Source organism: Somniosus microcephalus, chromosome 6 (assembly GCF_052327205.1).
Source record: "Somniosus microcephalus isolate GS21.2 chromosome 6, FLI_Smic_1.0, whole genome shotgun sequence".
Lineage (NCBI taxonomy): Eukaryota > Metazoa > Chordata > Chondrichthyes > Squaliformes > Somniosidae > Somniosus > Somniosus microcephalus.
The window spans coordinates 18,168,617-18,186,540 of NC_140992.1; the positions used below are offsets into that span (position 1 = coordinate 18,168,617).

The window sequence follows — 17,924 nt, forward strand, 5'->3', positions numbered from 1 at the left end:
TTGAGGAGGACACTCCATAGTCCCTCACGGTTGACAGTGTCGAAGGCCTTTGTGAGATCAAAGAAGGCCATGTACAGCGGTTGGTGCTGTTCCCTGCATTTCTCTTGTAATTGACGTGTGGTGAAGATCCTGTCGATTGTGCCCCGTAGTGGGCGGAATCCGCATTGCGACTCTGGGAGGAGCTCTTTGGCCACTAGGAGAAGGCGATTGAGGAGGATTCTTACGATGACTTTCCCTGTGGCAGACAACAGGGAAACTCCTCTGTAATTACCGCAATCGGACTTGTCACCTTTCTTGAAGATGGTCACAATTACGGCATCTCTGAAATCCCCTGGCATGCTCTCCTCCTTCCAGATAAGAGAAATGAGTTCATGAATTCACGCCAGTAGTGCTTCTCCGCCATGCTTTAGTGCCTCGGCGGGGATGCCATCTGCTCCTGAGGCCTTGTTGTTCTTCAGTTGTCGGATGGCCTTTTCAACCTCATGCTGGGCTGGGGTTGTGCTGAGATGGTGGCGGGTAGCATGCTGCGGGATGGAGTTGAGGACACTCGCGTCGAAGACAGAGTCTCGGTTAAGGAGATCTTCGAACTTATATAGCGCCTTTAACGTAGCAAAACATTCCAAGGCGTTTCACAGGAACGATTATCAAACAAAATTTGACACTGAGCCACATAAGGAGAAATTAGGGCAGGTGAGAGAGGTAGGTTTTAAGCAGCGTCTTAAAGGAGGAACGAGAGGTAAAGAGGCAGAGAGGTTTAGGGAGGGAATTCCAGAGCTTAGGGCCTTGACAGTTGAAGGCACGGCCACCAATGGTGGAGCAATTAAAATCAGGAATGCTCAAGAGGCCAGAATTGCAAGAGCACAGATATCTCGGAGGGTTGTGGACTGTAACCTAATATTGATGGTCACATGATTGTTACACACCCAGAGTGAAAGGGGGTCCAATGATACTCATAAATTAGCTTGTTGAATGGAACTGAATATGGAAAAAATTTAATATCAAACATAACTTATAGAGGTCTTTAAAATTATGAAGGGGTTCGATATGGTAGATATAGAGACAATGGCCGTGGGTCTGTGGCGGGCGATGTTGGTGGTGGGTCCCGACCCCTCTGCTGGCTCCAGCCCGCTCTGTGAAATGAATTTCCCTTGCTGGGGCTTGTTAAGCCCACCCAGCGCGTTTCCCGGCCAATTAGAAGAAGTGGGTCTGGTGGCATAATTTGATGGCGCGTCATCAGCTGATTTCCTTAAAGGGACCATGCCCAAATTTATTTTGACATTTGTGCTGTCAGTGTTCTACAGCATTGAGGTGCTGCCAACACTGACAATCACTGCACAAAGGCACAGGGCTGCACGTAGGCTCTCCCATCATAGGCTTATGGAGGGACTCACAGCACGCAAGGAGGTCCTCTTCCCTTCCCATGGGTGGAAGAGACCGCCCCAGGAGATCAACACAGCCTGGTTGCACATTGCACAGGAGGGCACAAGCAGGGATGTGGTCAGGAGGACCTGGGTGCAGTGCCGCAAACGTTTCAATGATCTCAGTAGATCACAAAACATTAGTACAAAGCCACACTCAACCTCATCCTGCTGTGCTTCTCATCACATCCCCATCACTCTGTCTTCCCTACCCTACTCCTGCACATCCTTACTCACACCAACTTAACTTGCACCTCCACCCATCCCTCTCTATCTACATTATCACTTCCCCATCTCACTCATCTTAGTCCAATCGTACCAAGTAACAACACACAAGGGTCGGCACTTGGGTGTTTTATGCAATGTTCATATAAAAAGTTTCTGTTAATGTGGTGTCAAATATTGAAGCCTTTATTTTCAACACTTTGCGTTCTTGGACAGATTTGTGTGCACCTTTGGAAGTGGCTTAGTGAGTTACAGTGAATGGTGAGACATAATGGTACACCCCTCCTCCCAAAGGTGATAAGTGTGAAATGAATGGCTTGGGCATTGTAGGGATGCTTTATGGTGTTGGTGTGGGGTGGTGCCAACCTGGTGCATCATGTGACAGCCAGGGTGTACAGCATCTAGTGTAGTAAATCTGGCCATGGTGAGGCCATCCCTGGCGTCCCGGGCAGCGAGGTGGTCGGGTGCTGATACCCTCTGTCCTGTGCAGCATCAGTTGATTGAGGAGAAGGTTGGTGTTGTTGTTAGTGCTACTTGTGTGCCTGGTGCTGCTGATGTTGGGGCTGATCGTGGTGGGATTCTGAGGACCAAGGTGAGAGAGTATAAACGGCACCCATGCTAATGGAATAGATGGCCCCTCGAGCCTGCTCCGCCATTCAATAAGATCATGGCTGATCTTGGGCTCAAAGCCACTTCCCTGCCCGCTCCCCATAGCCCTTCACTCCCTTATCTTGCAAAAATCTGTCTATCTCCACCTTAAATGTATTTAATGACCCAGCCTCCACAGCTCTCTGGGGCAGAGAATTCTACAGATTTATGACCCCTTGAGAGAAGAAATTCCTCCTCATCTCAGTTCTAAAAGGGCGACCCTTTATTCTGAAACTATGCCCCCGAGTTCTAGATTTTCCCACGAGGGGAAACATCTTCTCTGCATCTACCTTGTCGAGCCCCCTCAGTATCTTAGATGTTTCAATAAGATCACCTCTCATTCTTCTAAATTCCAATGAGTATAGGCCCAGCCTGCTCAACCTTTCCTCATTAGTCAACCCCCTCATCTCTGGAATTAAACTAGTGAATCGTCTCTCAACTAGCTAGATGACAGAAGCGATCTGTCAATGGTGAGAGAGGTAATGAGGTCAGACTAGATGGAGATTTGTGTAAAGACTTGCAGCATGGTGAATCTGTTGTGGAAATGCAGTGAGGAAGAGCTTGTGGCTGAGGGAAGATATCTCTAAGGTGGGAGCTTTTATATTACATTTGAAGCTGTCAACTCAACAGCTGATTCAATGACCAATGAACTCCCGCCTCAGCTTGACAGATGTGGTCCACGACCTACGTGGACCCTGTGGGCGAACTGTCAAATGCAAAAGGTAAGCTGAAAATCATTCTTAACTGGCTGTAAGCAAGCCACTAATTACCTGAATTGGGTCGCCCGCCGCTGCCTGTTGGGTCTGGTTAGCATTGACACACCCGACATCGGGCAAGGCGCGTGGGAGCGAGTTGACAGCGTGTTCCCAACCCGTTGTCAAAAATATCAAATTTCCCACCCGACCCGCCACCTATCCCGCCCGCTGAACCCCCCGGAAAATTCCAGCCAATGTTTCCACTTGTGAGGCTGAGTCCAAAACAAGGGGCCATAAATATAAGACAGTCACTAATAAATCCAAGAAGGAATTCAGAAGAAACTTCTTTACCCAGAGAGTGGTTAGAATGTGGAACTCGCTACCACAGGGAGTGGTTGAGGCGAATAGTATCGATGCATTGAAGGGGAAGCTAGATAAACACATGAGGGAGAAAGGAATAGAAGGATATGCTGATGAAGTAAGGTTGGAAGAGACTCGTGTGGAGCATAAACACTGGCATAGACCAGTTGGGCCGAATGGCCTGTTTCTGTGCTGTAAATTCTATGTAATAATTTTTAAAAATGCATGTTAAATAAATATAATGCATGTCAATGTGGAAAAGCTGAGGGCAATTTTGATATTAAGCAGAAAGTGAGCTGGCAAGGTTGGTTGCCGTGAGAACTGGGAATTGTCACACTGGTGATGTAGCGCGTGCTTGTGTGAGGCTGTTTCCGAAGCACATGGCTGGACAGAACAGAGGGAGCATGCTGCCGATTCCCTGCCGGAACTTAGCCGGAAGTGCAGTGGAGCAGCTCCAAGGAAATTTCCGACCCTAATCTTGGAGTGCCTGATGCTGACTGAAGTAAGCAAGTGTTTTGAATTCCCTGCACTAACACCCCCACCCCCTCCACCTTGATCAGTACAAAATATATCAGTAGGCAAACAAACGTACGGGTTCAGATAGGGAGTCAGGCAGCTGAGGAAATCAGGTGGGGCTCATTGAGGTTGTAGAGTAACAGATGGGATGTAGGCTGTGTAGGGTGAACAGGGGCAAAGCACCAGTCATCAATGACAGAATGAAGGGCTATGGAAGCAGATTCTAGGACATACTCACAAGGGTAAGTATGGTAATTTAGTGGATAACTGGACCAGTAGGCCTGGACTAATAATCCAGAGAATGTGAGTTCAAACCCCACTGTGGCAGTTTAAGAATTTGAATTAAGTTAGAAAACATTGCAAGCAAAAAGCTGGTCTCAGGAAAAGAGATCTGTCAGACTGTCTGTTAACTGGTTCACTAATGTCCTTTTGGGAGTGAAACCTGCTGTTTAGAAACATAGAAACAGAGAAAAATAGGAGCAGGAATAGGCCATTTGGCCCTTCGAGGCTGCTCCGCCATTCAATATGATCATGGCTGATCCTTTATCTCAATACCATATTCCCGCTCTCTCCCCATACCCCTTGACGCCTTTTGCATCTAGAAATCTATCTATCTCCTGCTTTTTTTTTTTTTGAGGATGTAACTGGTAGAATAGATAAGGGAGAACCAGTGGATGTGCTGTATTTGGACTTTCAGAAGGCTTTCGATAAGGTCCCGCATAAGAGATTAGTGTGTAAAGTTAAGGCACATGGGATTCGGGGCAAGGTACTGACTTGGATAGAGAACTGGTTGGCAGACAGAAAGCAAAGAGTTGGAATAAACGGGTCTTTTTCCAAGTGGCAGGCAGTGACTAGTGGGGTACCGCAGGGATCGGTGCTAGGACCCCAGCTATTCACAATATATATTAGTGATCTAGACGAGGGAACTAGATGTAATATCTCCAAGTTTGCAGATGACACAAAGTTGGGTGGGCGTGTGTGCTGTGAGGAGGATGCCGAGAAAGGCAGATTATTAGTTGAACGGCAATAGATTGGGAGAAGGAGAAGTGCAACGAGACCTGGGTGTCCTTGTGCACCAGTCGCTAAAGGTAAGCATGCAGGTGCAGCAGGTCGTTAAGAAGGCAAATGGTATGTTGGCCTTCGTAGCGAGAGGGTTCAAGTACAGGAACAAGGATGTCTTGCTGCAGTTGTACAGGGCCTTGGTGAGACCACACCTTGAGTATTGTGTGCAGTTTTGGTCGCCTTATCTGAGGAAGGATGTTCTTGCCATGGAAGGAGTGCAGCGAAGATTCACCAGACTGATACCTGGGATGGCAGGAATGACGTATGAGGAGAGATTGGGTCGATTGGGCTTATACTCGCTGGAGTTTAGAAGAATTAGATGGGATCTCATTGAAACTTATAAAATTCTAACAGGACTAGACAGACTAGATGCAGGAAGAATGTTCCCGATGGCGGGGGAGTCCAGAACCAGGGGTCACAGTCTAAGGATAAGGGGTAAGCCATTTAGGATAGAGATGAGGAGGAATTTCTTCACCCAGAGAGTGGTGAATCTGTGGAATTCTCTACCACAGAAGGCAGTTGAGGCCAATTCATTAAATATATTCAAGAAGGAGTTCGATATATTTCTTAAGGCTAAAGGCATCAAGGGATATGGGGAGAAAGCAGGGACAGGGTACTGAGTTTGGATGATCAGCCATGATCTCATTGAATGGCGCAGCAGGCTCAAGGGGCCGAATGGCCTACTCCTGCTCCTATCTTCTATGTTTCTATGTTTAAATATATTCAGTGACTTGGCCTCCACAGCCTTCTGTGGTAGAGAGTTCCACAGGTTCACCACCCTGTGAGTGAAGAAATTTCTCATCTCAGTCCTAAATGTCCTACCCTGTATCCTCAGACTGTGACCCCTCGTTCTAGACCCCCCCCAGCCAGGGGAAACATCCTCCCTGCATCCAGTCTGTTTAGCCCTGTCAGAATTTTGTACGTTTCAATGAGATCCACTCTCATTCTTCTAAACTCTAGTGAATACAAGCCTAGTCGACCCAATCTCTCCTCATACGGCAGTCCTGCCATCCCAGGAATCAGTCTGGTGAACCTTCGCTGCACTCCCTCTATAGCAAGCATATCCTTCCTTAGGTAAGGTTTTGTACCCAGTCTAGGCCTACATGTGACACCAATCCCACATCAACGAGGTTGACTCTTAACTGCCCTCTGAAATGGCCTAATGCCTTTCAGTTGTAGCAAATCATTACCAGCGGTTCAAGCAGGCCCACCACCACCTTCTCAGGCCAACCAGGGATGGATCATAAATTCAACAATTTCAGATCATAACATATATACAGTATATATTTTTTATCCACACTTTTGTTCTGTTCTCCCCCACAGGGCAGCTGTCTTCCATTCTGCCAGCGCAATTTACATTTCATCTAGATCCATCCTTTGTTTCTTAACCTGTCCCATTACCATCTCCTCTCGCCTTGAATATCTCTTAATGTCTCTCAATGTCTATTAATCTCTCCTGTCTTCCAACCTATCACAGGCCTTCCCTTTTGTTTTCAATCCCCTCCCCCCTTTCCCAGCCCCTACACTTGCTTAAAAATCTGTTCCATTTCCTGCTTTTTTCCAGTCCTGACGAAAGGTGATCGACCTGAAACGTTAACTCTCTTTCTCTCTCCACGGATGCTGCCTGACCTGCTGAGTTTCTCCAGCATTTTGTGTTTTTATTTCAGATTTCCAGCATCTGCAGTATTTTCGTTGTTGTCATAAATGCCGGCCTTGCCAGCGACGCCCACATCCCTGGAATGAATAACTGGCCAGAGTTTACGCTCTCCGCGATCAGCGCGCGTCGCCGTAAGCCTTCTGAAAGGCCCCTGCCAGTGCCAGGATTCCGCCTGCGCTGCGCATGCGCGAAAACCCGGAGCTTGCGATCGGTCAAGGGAGAACGCCTTGGTAGATCATCCGAGTTGAGCAGGAAATCACTATGGCTGGCGTAGAGCTACTGCCCAGGGAACTCTAACGGCGGGTGAAAGCAAGCGTAGGGGTTGCTTTCACCAGCATAAGAACATAAGAACATAAGAAATAGGAGCGGGAGTAGGCCAATCGGCCCCTCGAGCCTGCTCCACCATTCAATAAGATCATGGCTGATCTGATCCTAACCTCAAATCTTCTATCACTCTGCATCCACCCGAACCCATGTGATCTCCTGGGAGAGGCAAAAAACCAGATAAAGACCCAATGGCCAATTTGGGAGAAAAAAATCTGGGAAATTCCTCTCCGACCCATCTAGGCGATCGAAATTCTTCCAGGAGATCACTCTGTCCCTATATTTTCTACAGTACTTACCTTCTGTAAAGGCGATCTCCACCCCAGCCAGGAACAGGAATAAAACCATCTCCTGAAATCTAACACAGAATTAGAACACAGTAGGAGCAGAACCAGGCTACACGGCCCCTGGGCCCACTCCACTACCCACAGGGTCATGACCATTCCGAACCTAGACTCATGTCCAATTTCCTGCCCGCTCCCCGTAACCCTTAATTCCCTTTACTTCTAGGAAACTATCTACAGGTAGACTATCCTTTATCCGAAAACCTCGGGACCAGCCGAGTTTCGGATAAAGGAGAATTTCGGATTTCGGAAGGTGGGTCGGCGGGGGTCCGCGGGGGGGTCGGCGGGGGGTCGTGCGCACGACTTACGCTGACGCTCAGCGTAAGTCAGTCGGGGTCGGCGGGGGTCGGGGCCGGCGGGGTACGCGGGGGGGGGGGGGCTCGGCGGTTGTCAGGGCTGGCGGGGTCCGCGGGGGGGTCGGCTGTTGTCGGGGCTGGCGGGGTCCGCGGGGGGGGTCGGCGGTTGTCAGGGCTGGCGGGGTCCGCGGGGGGGTCGGCGGCTGGCGGGGTCCGCGGGGGGGTCGGCGGTTGTCGGGGCTGGCGGGGTCGGCGGTTGTCGGGGCTGGCGGGGTCGGCGTCCGCGGTTGTCGGGGCCGGCGGGGTCGGGGCCGGCGGGTCCGCGGGGGGGGGGGGGGTCGGCGGTTGTTGGGGCCGGCGGGGTCCGCGGGGGGGGGTCGCCGGTTGTCGGGGCCGGCGGGGTCGGCGGCTGGCGGTTGTCGGGGCTGGCGGTTGTCGGGGCTGGCGGGGGGGTCGGCGGGGGGTCGTGCGCACGACTTACCCTTTATCCGAACTTCCGCAACCGGAACTCTCTAAAAACCGAAGGTTTTTTCGTTCAGCGTAAGTCGTACGCACGACTTACGCTGAACGAAAAAACCTTCGGTTTTTAGAGGGTTTCGGTTTTCGGAAGTCCGGATAAAGGGTAGTCTACCTGTATTTCTGTTTTAAATTTATTTAATGATGTAGCTTCCACAGCTTTCTGGGGCAGCAAATAAGGGTTATTATAAATCGAAAATCAAAAAATAAGAAAAGATGCACAAACACTTGAAATTAGCTCATGCAAACATTGGCCCAGATTAAAATGTTTAAAATTATTTTGGCAAAAATTAATATTTTTTTTAATTGTATTTGCTGTAATGGAGGGACTTTTAATTAAATTTGAAAATCAGAACATTTACATTTATTATTATATAGTTGTCTAAATTGTTTAATTATTTGGGGATTCCAGGCGAGTTTAATAAGGGATTCCGTTCAGAAATGGAATCCTCCTGGCTCGATGTAAAGAAAGAACTTGCACTTAGAACTCATCTTACCATATCCAATTGCCAAGGCAATTCACATACAATAAATTACCCTTAAACTATAGGCACAAATTCTTTTTTTTATTCATTTATGGGATGTGGGCGTCGCTGCCAAGGCCGGGATTTATTGCCCATCCCTTGAGAAGGTGGTGGTGAGCCACCTTCTTGAACCGCTGCAGTCTGTGTGGTGGAGGTACTCCCGCAGGGACGCTTTAGGGGCAGCCTGCCTCGCTGGGATCCGTGGGCCTGCGTACCGCCTGGAGGCCCGGGTCCCAAACTCTCCGCAGCCTGGGAGCCTGGAGGCAGGTTCGTAGATCTTTCGCGGGTCGGAGGCGTGCACCGGAGGTACGCCCCCGACCACAAAAATAAAAAATAAAGTCTAAAAAAAAGCACTAGGATCGACTGCTCATTTTTATAATTCTACGCATAGCCGGTCAATAAGATGCCCTTCTCTTGCAGCGGTCTTTCCTTTCTGTAACCTGGGGCCCAGAAATTCGGGTCGGGGGCTTCCCGCGGGTGCAAGCCCCCGACCTGCACTTACCTAGCGCGCCGGCCGTTGAGCTGTGGGCCCCCGTGGAATTGCGATCCTGGGCCTCCTCCAACTGCCGGCACACAGTGCTTGCATATCCCAGGGGCGCAGTTAGTTCGATGCATCCCCCGGGATCACGTGGGCCATGGGGAGCCAATGGTAGCAGGGAATGCTTCATTCATAAGTTTGACAGGAAGACCTGTCAAACTTATAAATACTATAAGCCCCAAAACATCACTAAATCTTCAAATAAATTTAAAAAAAAGATCACATTTTTTAAATAAACTATAAATTACATGAAATAACTATTTTAAACAATTTAAATTTTTGGAAAAAATAATTTTATTTTCTAACGGGGCTAAAAATAAACTTACCTTTCTTTAAAGTATTTAAAAATAATAAACCTGTGGAAAAAATGTTTTAATTTTAATTAATTCACCACTTACCTTGTAAAAAGCAGGCCTTGCGACTGCTTTTTAAATGTGTAACTTCTGGAGACTTACCCTCCCGGGAAAACCTACAAAAAAAACGGAAGTTCGATGCGCACGCGCTGCCTCTCCGGTGCACGCGTTCGACCTCTGAACCCCTTCTTTCAGGGGAACGGAAGTGCCGGTTTCCCACGCATGCGCAGTGCATGCACGAAACCGGCACTTCCATTGGGCCTACGGGTGAGTACCCCGTGCGTACTCACCCGTGGAGACCCGAATTTCTGGGCCCTGGTCTTCACATGTTTGATTCTGCAGCTCCCTGATTGGTGCGCACACGTTCCTTATTTATGACGGATTGTGCTGTGCAACAACTAACATCCTGAGCGATTACAATTAATTTATCAAAATGGCCTTAACAATCTCCATATATCTATCAAAATTACCCTTGATTATCACATAGTGCCATTAAAATTGCCCTTGACAATCACGGGTACCATTTAACGAGAGTGTTTTCAAGTACAGAGTCCAAACTAAATCAATCATCCACTCTCCAACAGTGTCCATTATGAGAACAAAGCACAGTAATAGCTCTTACTCAACGGAAACAATAACTGCATTCAGTTCGGTTGCGCTCTTTCTTGACAGGACATCATATGGTTGCATTTCTGAAAGTGAAATGAAAGATTAGATAATCTGCAGCACTAAAACCATTAAAACTGCTTCAATTCAAATAATTTGCCAGTGAAATATGAAGCCCCCCCCGACCCCGCGGGGAATAGCTGGCTCGATGTAAAGAAAGAACTTGCATTTAGAACTCATCTTATCATATCCAATTGCCAAGGCAATTCACATATAATAAATTACTCTTAAACTATAGGCACTAATTCTTTTTTTTAATTTGCTTATGGGATGTGGGCGTTGCTGCCAAGGCCGGCATTTATTGCCCATCCCTTGAGAAGGTGGTGGTGAGCCGCCTTCTTGAACCGCTGCAGTCCCGTGCGGTGAAGGTGCTCCCACAGTGCTGTTAGGGAGGGAGTTCCAGGATTTTGACCCAGTGACGATGAAGGATCGGCGATATACTTCTAAGTCAGGATGGTGTGTGACTTGGAGGGGAACTTGGGAGTTCCCATGCGCCTGCTGCCCTCGTCCTTCTAGGTGGAAGAGGTCGCGGGTTTGGGAGGTGTTGCCGAAAAAGCCTTGGCGAGTTGCTGCAGTGCATCTTGTAGATGGTGCACACTGCAGCCACGGTACGCTGGTGGTGGAGGGAGTGAATGTTTAAGGTGGTGGATGGGGTGCCAATCAAGTGGCTGCTTTGGCCTGGACGGTGTCGATCTTCTTGAGTGTAATGTGTCAACAAACATGGCAACCAATCCTTCACAGCAAGGTTACTGACCAGATTACTGCTTTTTACAATTGTGTCAATTGAGGGAAGCATGTCAGCCAGGTGACATAAGAACATAAGAAATAGGAGCAGGAGTAGGCCATGTCATGAGTCTTATCATGACTCATGAAGGAACACTGGGCGGCCAGCTGGTGGCGCCGTCCAAGGAGTATAAATACTCGAGCATGGGCCCAGCTTGCTCAGGATGTTTCTGTAACCAGGAACTAGTGATGTAACTAGAGTCTCATGGTTGTGAAACAGTTGATTAAAGCCTCGTTTTATACTCAAACCAAGCACTCTGTAGCTCTGTAGTCTCTTTACATCAGGCCATTCGGCCCCTCGAGCCTGCCCCGCCATTCTATAAGATCATGGCTGATCTGATCTTGGCCGAGTTTGATGCTCTTATTCAAATGGCAGCGTGGGATCTTCCACATCGGCAGACCGGGGCCGCGATTTAACCGTGGGTTGCCAACTCTGGTTGGACTTATTGCTGGAGATTTCAGCACATGACCTCCGCCCTCCAAGTGCCCCTCCCCCATTGGTCGTCTGAAAATTCCATCCCCGTGGCGCCCCGGCTTTCCACGGCCAATGGGAAGGCGAACAGACTCTTTGTTACACAACTGGAAGCTTCTTGACCGTCAGTCAAACAGCTTTTTATCCCCTCGTCAGCAATATTTTTATCATTAATAAATGAGTGTTCAAAGAAAATGAGAGAACAAAACACACAAATCTTTCTTTCTTTTTTTTTAAGGCCCGTGATTGTTTGCCAGAGTTGCTGTCAGCGAGTGTCCTGAAGGTTATTCTTCAATTCCTGGAGACTCCAGGGACAATCCTGGAGGGTTGGCAACCCCAGATTAAACCCACAATCTTTGAGTCAGAAGCAGAAGTGCGAGAGCAGGCGTGTGGGTAGCACGCGTGCCTCTGAGTCAGGAGGTCGTGGGTTCAAGTCGCACTCCAAGAGACTTTGAGCACAAAAATCCAGGCTGACACTCCAGTCCAGTGCAGTGCTGAGGGAGCGCTGCACTGTCGGAGGTGCCATCTTTCAGATGAGACGTTAAACTGAGGCTCCTTCAGGCGGATGTAAAAGATCCCACGGCACTATTTCGAAGAGCAGGTGAGTTCTCCCCAAGTGTCCTGGCCAATGTTTCTCCCTCGATCAACAATTGCTAAAAACAGATTATCTGGTCATTATTGCTGTTTGTGGGAGCTTGCTGTGTGCAAATTGACTGCTGTGTTTCCTACATTACAACAGTGACTAGACTTCAAAAGTACTTCATTGGCTGTAAAGTGCATTGGGACATCTGGAGGTCGTGAAAGGTGCTATATAAATGCAAGTTCTTTTTTCCTGCAATGAGAATTAAATAAGCAGATATCATGTTGTACCTTTTACTGCCACCGAGGAGTGCTGTCGCACTTTGTAACGGCAGTATTGAACGGTTTGCAAAGTACACTGGAGTCATTTGCTCGCTGATATATTAGCAGCATGCAAGGAATGTTTAATGCCAAAAACTACCAAATCAGATCAGATTGGTGTTTCCAAATAAATGAAATCAATTCAGTAAAGTCTATGGGGGCAAAATTGGGTCGCGTCCCCTTTGGGGCGCTAACTTCACCGGGGCGCTATTTTTAGCAGCTCGAAAATGTTAGCGCTCCCGCACTCGAAATTCACTGGTGGCACCCCAAGGAGGAGGCGGGGCGCTATGGAAGCACGCCACCTCCCTCTTGGGACGCTGCGAGTGAATATGGCGACGCTATGTGCAGCCGCGCCGCGGCACTACAGGTCTTCCTCCCCTTATTAAAGGAGAGGGGCCTAGCGTAGCACGCGACCCGGGACCCAGCTGGGCCACCGGGGACCGGAGTGCCGGCAAAAGAGCCCGGCACTCGAGAGAAGTGCCGGGCTCACGGAGTGTAGCCGGCACCCCCGCGGGGGTGGGGGGGGGGGTGGAGGGGCTGCACAGGAGGCCGGGGATGGCAATGAGGGCAGGTGCTGGCAGGCGGCCAGCAACATAAATGGCCGCCCGGCACCTCGCCTTTAATTAACGCCGCCCCGGCCGCAGGTAGGGCCCCCTTGACCCTGTTGGACATAGCGTCCGGCGGCAAGTCAGGGGGCGCTACCGAAGATCACGGCCGGGGTGCGAGTGGGGCGCTACGCACGGCGATGATGTCATTGCCGGAGGCGCAGCGCCGCGGGGCGCTAGCAGTTACCGCCGCCGCTAACCGCCTGCTGAATTTCACGGGAGGCGTTAGCGGCGCCGCGCCCAGGCGCTAGCTGCTTTGTGCCCCGTTAGCGCCCTCTTAAGGCAATAATGGGAGGTGCAAATCAACCGAATTTTTCCCCCTATGTTTATTCATGGTTCAGTTAGTTATTTGCTGAGGATGATGATTACTCAGTGAAGCCCAGGAGCTGGGCCTGTAAGGACATTGGGGCTTAGGTCCGAGAGCTGCAATGGGCACTGGGCCCGAGGGGGCGGGGGGGGGGGGGGTGGTGGGGGGGGAGAACGTTGGACAATGGGGTCGAGATCGGGATTTACGGTGGAGTAGGCCCGAGAGCAGAGCTCAACACGTGACTCAACCCAGAAGAATGTCGTGGTTACGTGACGCTCTCCAGGATATAGCCGTCGCTCAAGATATCAGCAAAGGTGAATGAAGTGCCTTAGACATCAAGAACTCTCCAGTTGTGCTGCTAGGAAGGGTTATAATTCTCTTGAAGTTCAGGTTTGCCTTTCTGGCTTATCTCACTTTTCTCCGTTTATACCCATTCCATAGAATAAATGTTGGCTATTGCAAGGATTGGTGAATACTAGTTGCAGCAGACTTCAGAGGCAAGAGTGCAACCACTGAGCCAAGCTGTCAGCCCCAAGTCAGAAAGTCGTGGGTTCGAGTCCCACTCCAGAGACTTGAGCCCATAATCTAGGCTGACAGTCCAGTGCAGCACCGAGGGAGCGCCGCACTGTCGGAGGGGCAGCACCGAGGGAGCGCCGCACTGTCGGAGGGGCAGCACCGAGGGAGCGCCGCACTGTCGGAGGGGCAGCACCGAGGGAGCGCCGCACTGTCGGAGAGGCAGCACCGAGGGAGCGCCGCACTGTCGGAGGGGCAGCACCGAGGGAGCGCCGCACTGTCGGAGGGGCAGCACCGAGGGAGCGCCGCACTGTCGGAGGGGCAGCACCGAGGGAGCGCCGCACTGTCGGAGGGGCCGTCTTCCTGAGGAGACATCTGCTCTCTCAGATGGATGTAAAAGATCCCACGGCACTACTTCAATAAAGAGCAGGGGCCTCACCTCAATGAATGGCCAATATTTATCCCTCAAACCATCATCACTAAAACAAATAATCTGGCCATTATCATATCGCTGTTTGCTGTGCGCAAATTGGCAGCTGTGTTTCATACATTACAACAGTGACTTCACAACAAAAAATGTACTGTACTTCATTGGCTGTGAAGTGCTTTGGGACGGAGTCCTGAGTTCGTGAAAGGTATTGTATGGATGCCAGTTCTTTCTTTCTTTCTAACTGATTTGATCGAAACATCACAGACAATAAAAAAAATGTCTTTAAAAAAACCATCAATACGTGCCCACCAGGGTCAGAATGACTTAATTGCTTAACAGATGATATGCAGGCCACTTCTGGTTCTTTGAACTGATAGGTCTCACAGTCTGTTTAGCTTGTTCAATACCAAACCTGCAATGCCCTTCAGAAATTAACAAATGAGGCTGATTTTCATATAAATTAGTCAAAACACTGTGGCGATGCTATTCAAATAAGACAGCACCGCTACCTCGGAGAATGTGTCCTGCTTTGCTGCTACAGGCATTTGTTTTGTAGCCAAGCTGGAACAGCATGTTTTTGTCCCGGATGAAAGTTGCTTCTTTTCATAGCTCTACCATATTGAACTGCTTTGCCGAAATTGCTAGGATTGTATTCCCTCGAGTATAGAAGATTAAGACTTCTGTGTGGAGTTTGCACATTCTCCCCGTGTTTGCGTGGGTTTCCTCCGGGTGCTCCGGTTTCCTCCCACAGTCCAAAGATGTGCAGGTTAGGTTGATTGGCTATGATAAATTGACCCTTAGTGTTAGGGGGATTAAATACGTGGGGTTACGGGGATAGGGTGGGATATGTGTTGGTGTAGGGGTTACAGGGATCGGGTGGGATATGTGTCGGTGCAGGCTCGATGGGCCGAAATGGCCTCTATCTGCATTGTGGGGTTTCTGTGATTCTGTGAAGGGGTGATCTAATTGAGCTGTTTAAGATGATTAAAGAATTCAACAGCGTAGATAGAGAGAAACGTTTTCCTCTGGTGAGGGGAGTCCAGAAGAAGGGAGCAAAACCTTAGACAGTTTCCTAGAAGTAAAGGGAATTAGAGGTTACGGGGAGCGGGCAGGAAATTGGATATGAGTCTAGGTTCGGAATGGTCATGGCCCTGTGGGTAGTGGAGTGGGCCCAGGGGCCGTGTAGCCTGGTTCTGCTCCTACTTCTTGTGTTCTAATTCTGTGTTAGATTTCAGGAGATGGTTCTATTCACAGGGATTAGTGGCGACCTCGGGAACAGGCTGCCAGCTAGGAGTCCTTCAAGAGTAAATTGGGCCTGTTCCTGGCTGGGGTGGAGATCATCTTTTACAGAAGGTAAGTACTGCAGGAAATACAGGGACAGAGTGATCTCCTGGATGAGTTTCAATTGCCTAGATGGGTTGGAGAGGAATTTCCCAGTTTTTTTCTCCCAAATTGGCCATTGGGTTTTTAATCTGGTTTCTCGCCTCTCCCGGGAGATCACATGGGTTCGGGTGGGATGGAGAGTGATAGTAGATTTGAGGTTAGGATCAGATCAGCCATGATCTTATTGAATGGCGGAGCAGGCTCGAGGGGCCGATTGGCCTACTCCTGCTCCTATTTCTTATGTTCTTATGTAAAATTAGAGCTCGGCCGTTCACTTCTTCACGTAAAGGGTCGTGGAAATCTGGAACTCTCTTTCCCCAAAAAAGCTGATGAGGCTGGGGGGTCATAAGAACAGAAGAAATAGGAGCAGGAGTCAGCCATTCGGTCCTTCGAGCCCGCTCCGCCATTCAATGAGATCATGGCTGATCTTCGACCTCATCTCCACTTTCCTGCACTATCCCCATATCCCTTAAGATTCAAAAATCTATCGATCTCTGTCTTGAATATACTCAACGACTGAGCCTCCACAGCCCTCTGGGGTAGAGAATTCCAAAGATTACCACCTTCTGAGTGAAGACATTTCTCCTCATCTCAGTCCTAAATGGTCGACCCCTTATTCTGAGACTGTGACCCCTGGTTCTAGACTCCCCCGGTCAATTGAAAATTCCAAAACTGAAATTGATAGATTTTTGTTGGAGAAGGGTATCGAGGGATATGTAGCAAAGGCAGGTGAATGGAGTTAAGATACAGATCAGCCACGATCTAATTGAATAGCGGTGCAGGCTCGAGGGGCTGAATGGCCTCCTCCTGTTCCAAGGTTTGGTGGGCAGCTGGTTCACTTGCTGTTGAGTCTTGCTTCAATTTTGTTTCCAAAGTAAACTTTTCTTAACTGGCGAGGTTTCCCCCCCCGCCATCAGTAATATCGATAATCTAAAGACATCTCCACTCTTGCTAGTTGATCCATATTGCTATATAGACAACTGAACTGTCTAATGCTGCAACCTTGAATCTGTCACCATAGTTTCGACCCTAAGCATATTGTGGGTGTTTTCTCATCAGATAATGGCATTAGTTTCCGAGCAAACAAGTACTTGCGACATTTCTACACACTGATTATAATAACCAGATCTGGATTTAATAACTCTGTAGCCACCACATATCAAAATCTATCCATCCAAATAGAAAAAGGACATAATGGAGGCAACCACTTACATAGAATTACATAGAATGTACAGCATAGAATCAGGCTTTTCAGCCCAACTGGTCTATCCCTCCCACCTTACTTCTTCTAACCCTATCAACATATCCTTCTATTCCTTTCTCCCTCATGTACTTATCTAGCTTCCCCTTAAATGTGTCTATGCTAATCGCCTCAACCACTCCCTGTGGTAGCGAGTTCCACATTCTCACCACTCTCCGGGTAAAGACGTTTCTCCTGAATTCCCTGTTGGATTTATTCAATTTATTCGTGACTATCTTATATTTATGACCCCTAGTTTTGGACTCCCCACAAGTGGAAACATTTTCTCTCCGTCTACCCTATCGAACCACTTAATCTCGATTCGGTCGCCACCTCAGCCTTCGCTTTTCTAGAGAAAAGAGCCCCAGCCTGTTTGGTCTTTCCTGGTGATTATAACCTCTCAGTTCTGGTATCGTCCTTGTAAATCTTTTTTGTACCTTCTCCAGTGCCTCTATATCCATTTTGTAATATGGAGGCCAGAACTGTGCGTAGTACTCCAAGTGTGGTCTGACCGAGGTTCTACACAAGTTCAACATCACTTCTCTGCTTTTCAATTTTATTCCTCTAGAATTGAACCACTGGGAATTGTCTACTTCCTTGATTATCCCTGATTCTTCCATTTGTTTCAGTTCATCTAATATTTTGGTTTTCAGCACATGGCATTTGAAGAAGGATTAAAATAATTATGGATCAACTTTTCTCCTTTGCACTTCACCTTAGTTTTTCACTCCCTGCGCAGCGTTCGGTTCATCTTCAGACGCCGACAAGGTGGACATCAACTCATCCACTTTCGCTTGGATGTCTTGCAGTTAAGTGGGAGCTTTGACTTCTTCCCATGATTATGGGAGCGTCACGTCAAAATACAACCATCTCTCCACCCGATTGCTTTATAGGAAACTCTTTTTTATCTGGCACCGACGGGACCGGCGTGGTGCCGGTTTATTAAAAAGTCCGGATTACAGGGAGGTATAGTTAAAAGGTACGAGAGCTCCGTACACAGCAACAAATCCAGGCTTCCCTGTTGCTTAGCAACAAGCGAGCGAACACCGGTTACACAGCCACAGATCCAGGAACGGCCACTAATATGAAGTAAAACTTACCTGAACCTACTCCTGAATTTTGCTGGTTAACAGAGATTTCCGGTTATTT

The 17,924-nt window shown here is 48.7% G+C and overlaps 1 protein-coding gene across 1 annotated transcript in view; it reads right to left on the reverse strand.

The window, feature by feature from the left end:
* aadac (arylacetamide deacetylase) overlaps positions 1-17,924 on the reverse strand; it is a 98,154-nt gene that overhangs the window by 13,014 nt on the left and 67,216 nt on the right. Inside the window, exon 3 of the mRNA XM_085989790.1 lies at positions 10,099-10,168. Coding sequence (XP_085845916.1) covers positions 10,099-10,168 — 70 coding nt within the window. The remainder of the gene's footprint in view (positions 1-10,098; positions 10,169-17,924) is intronic.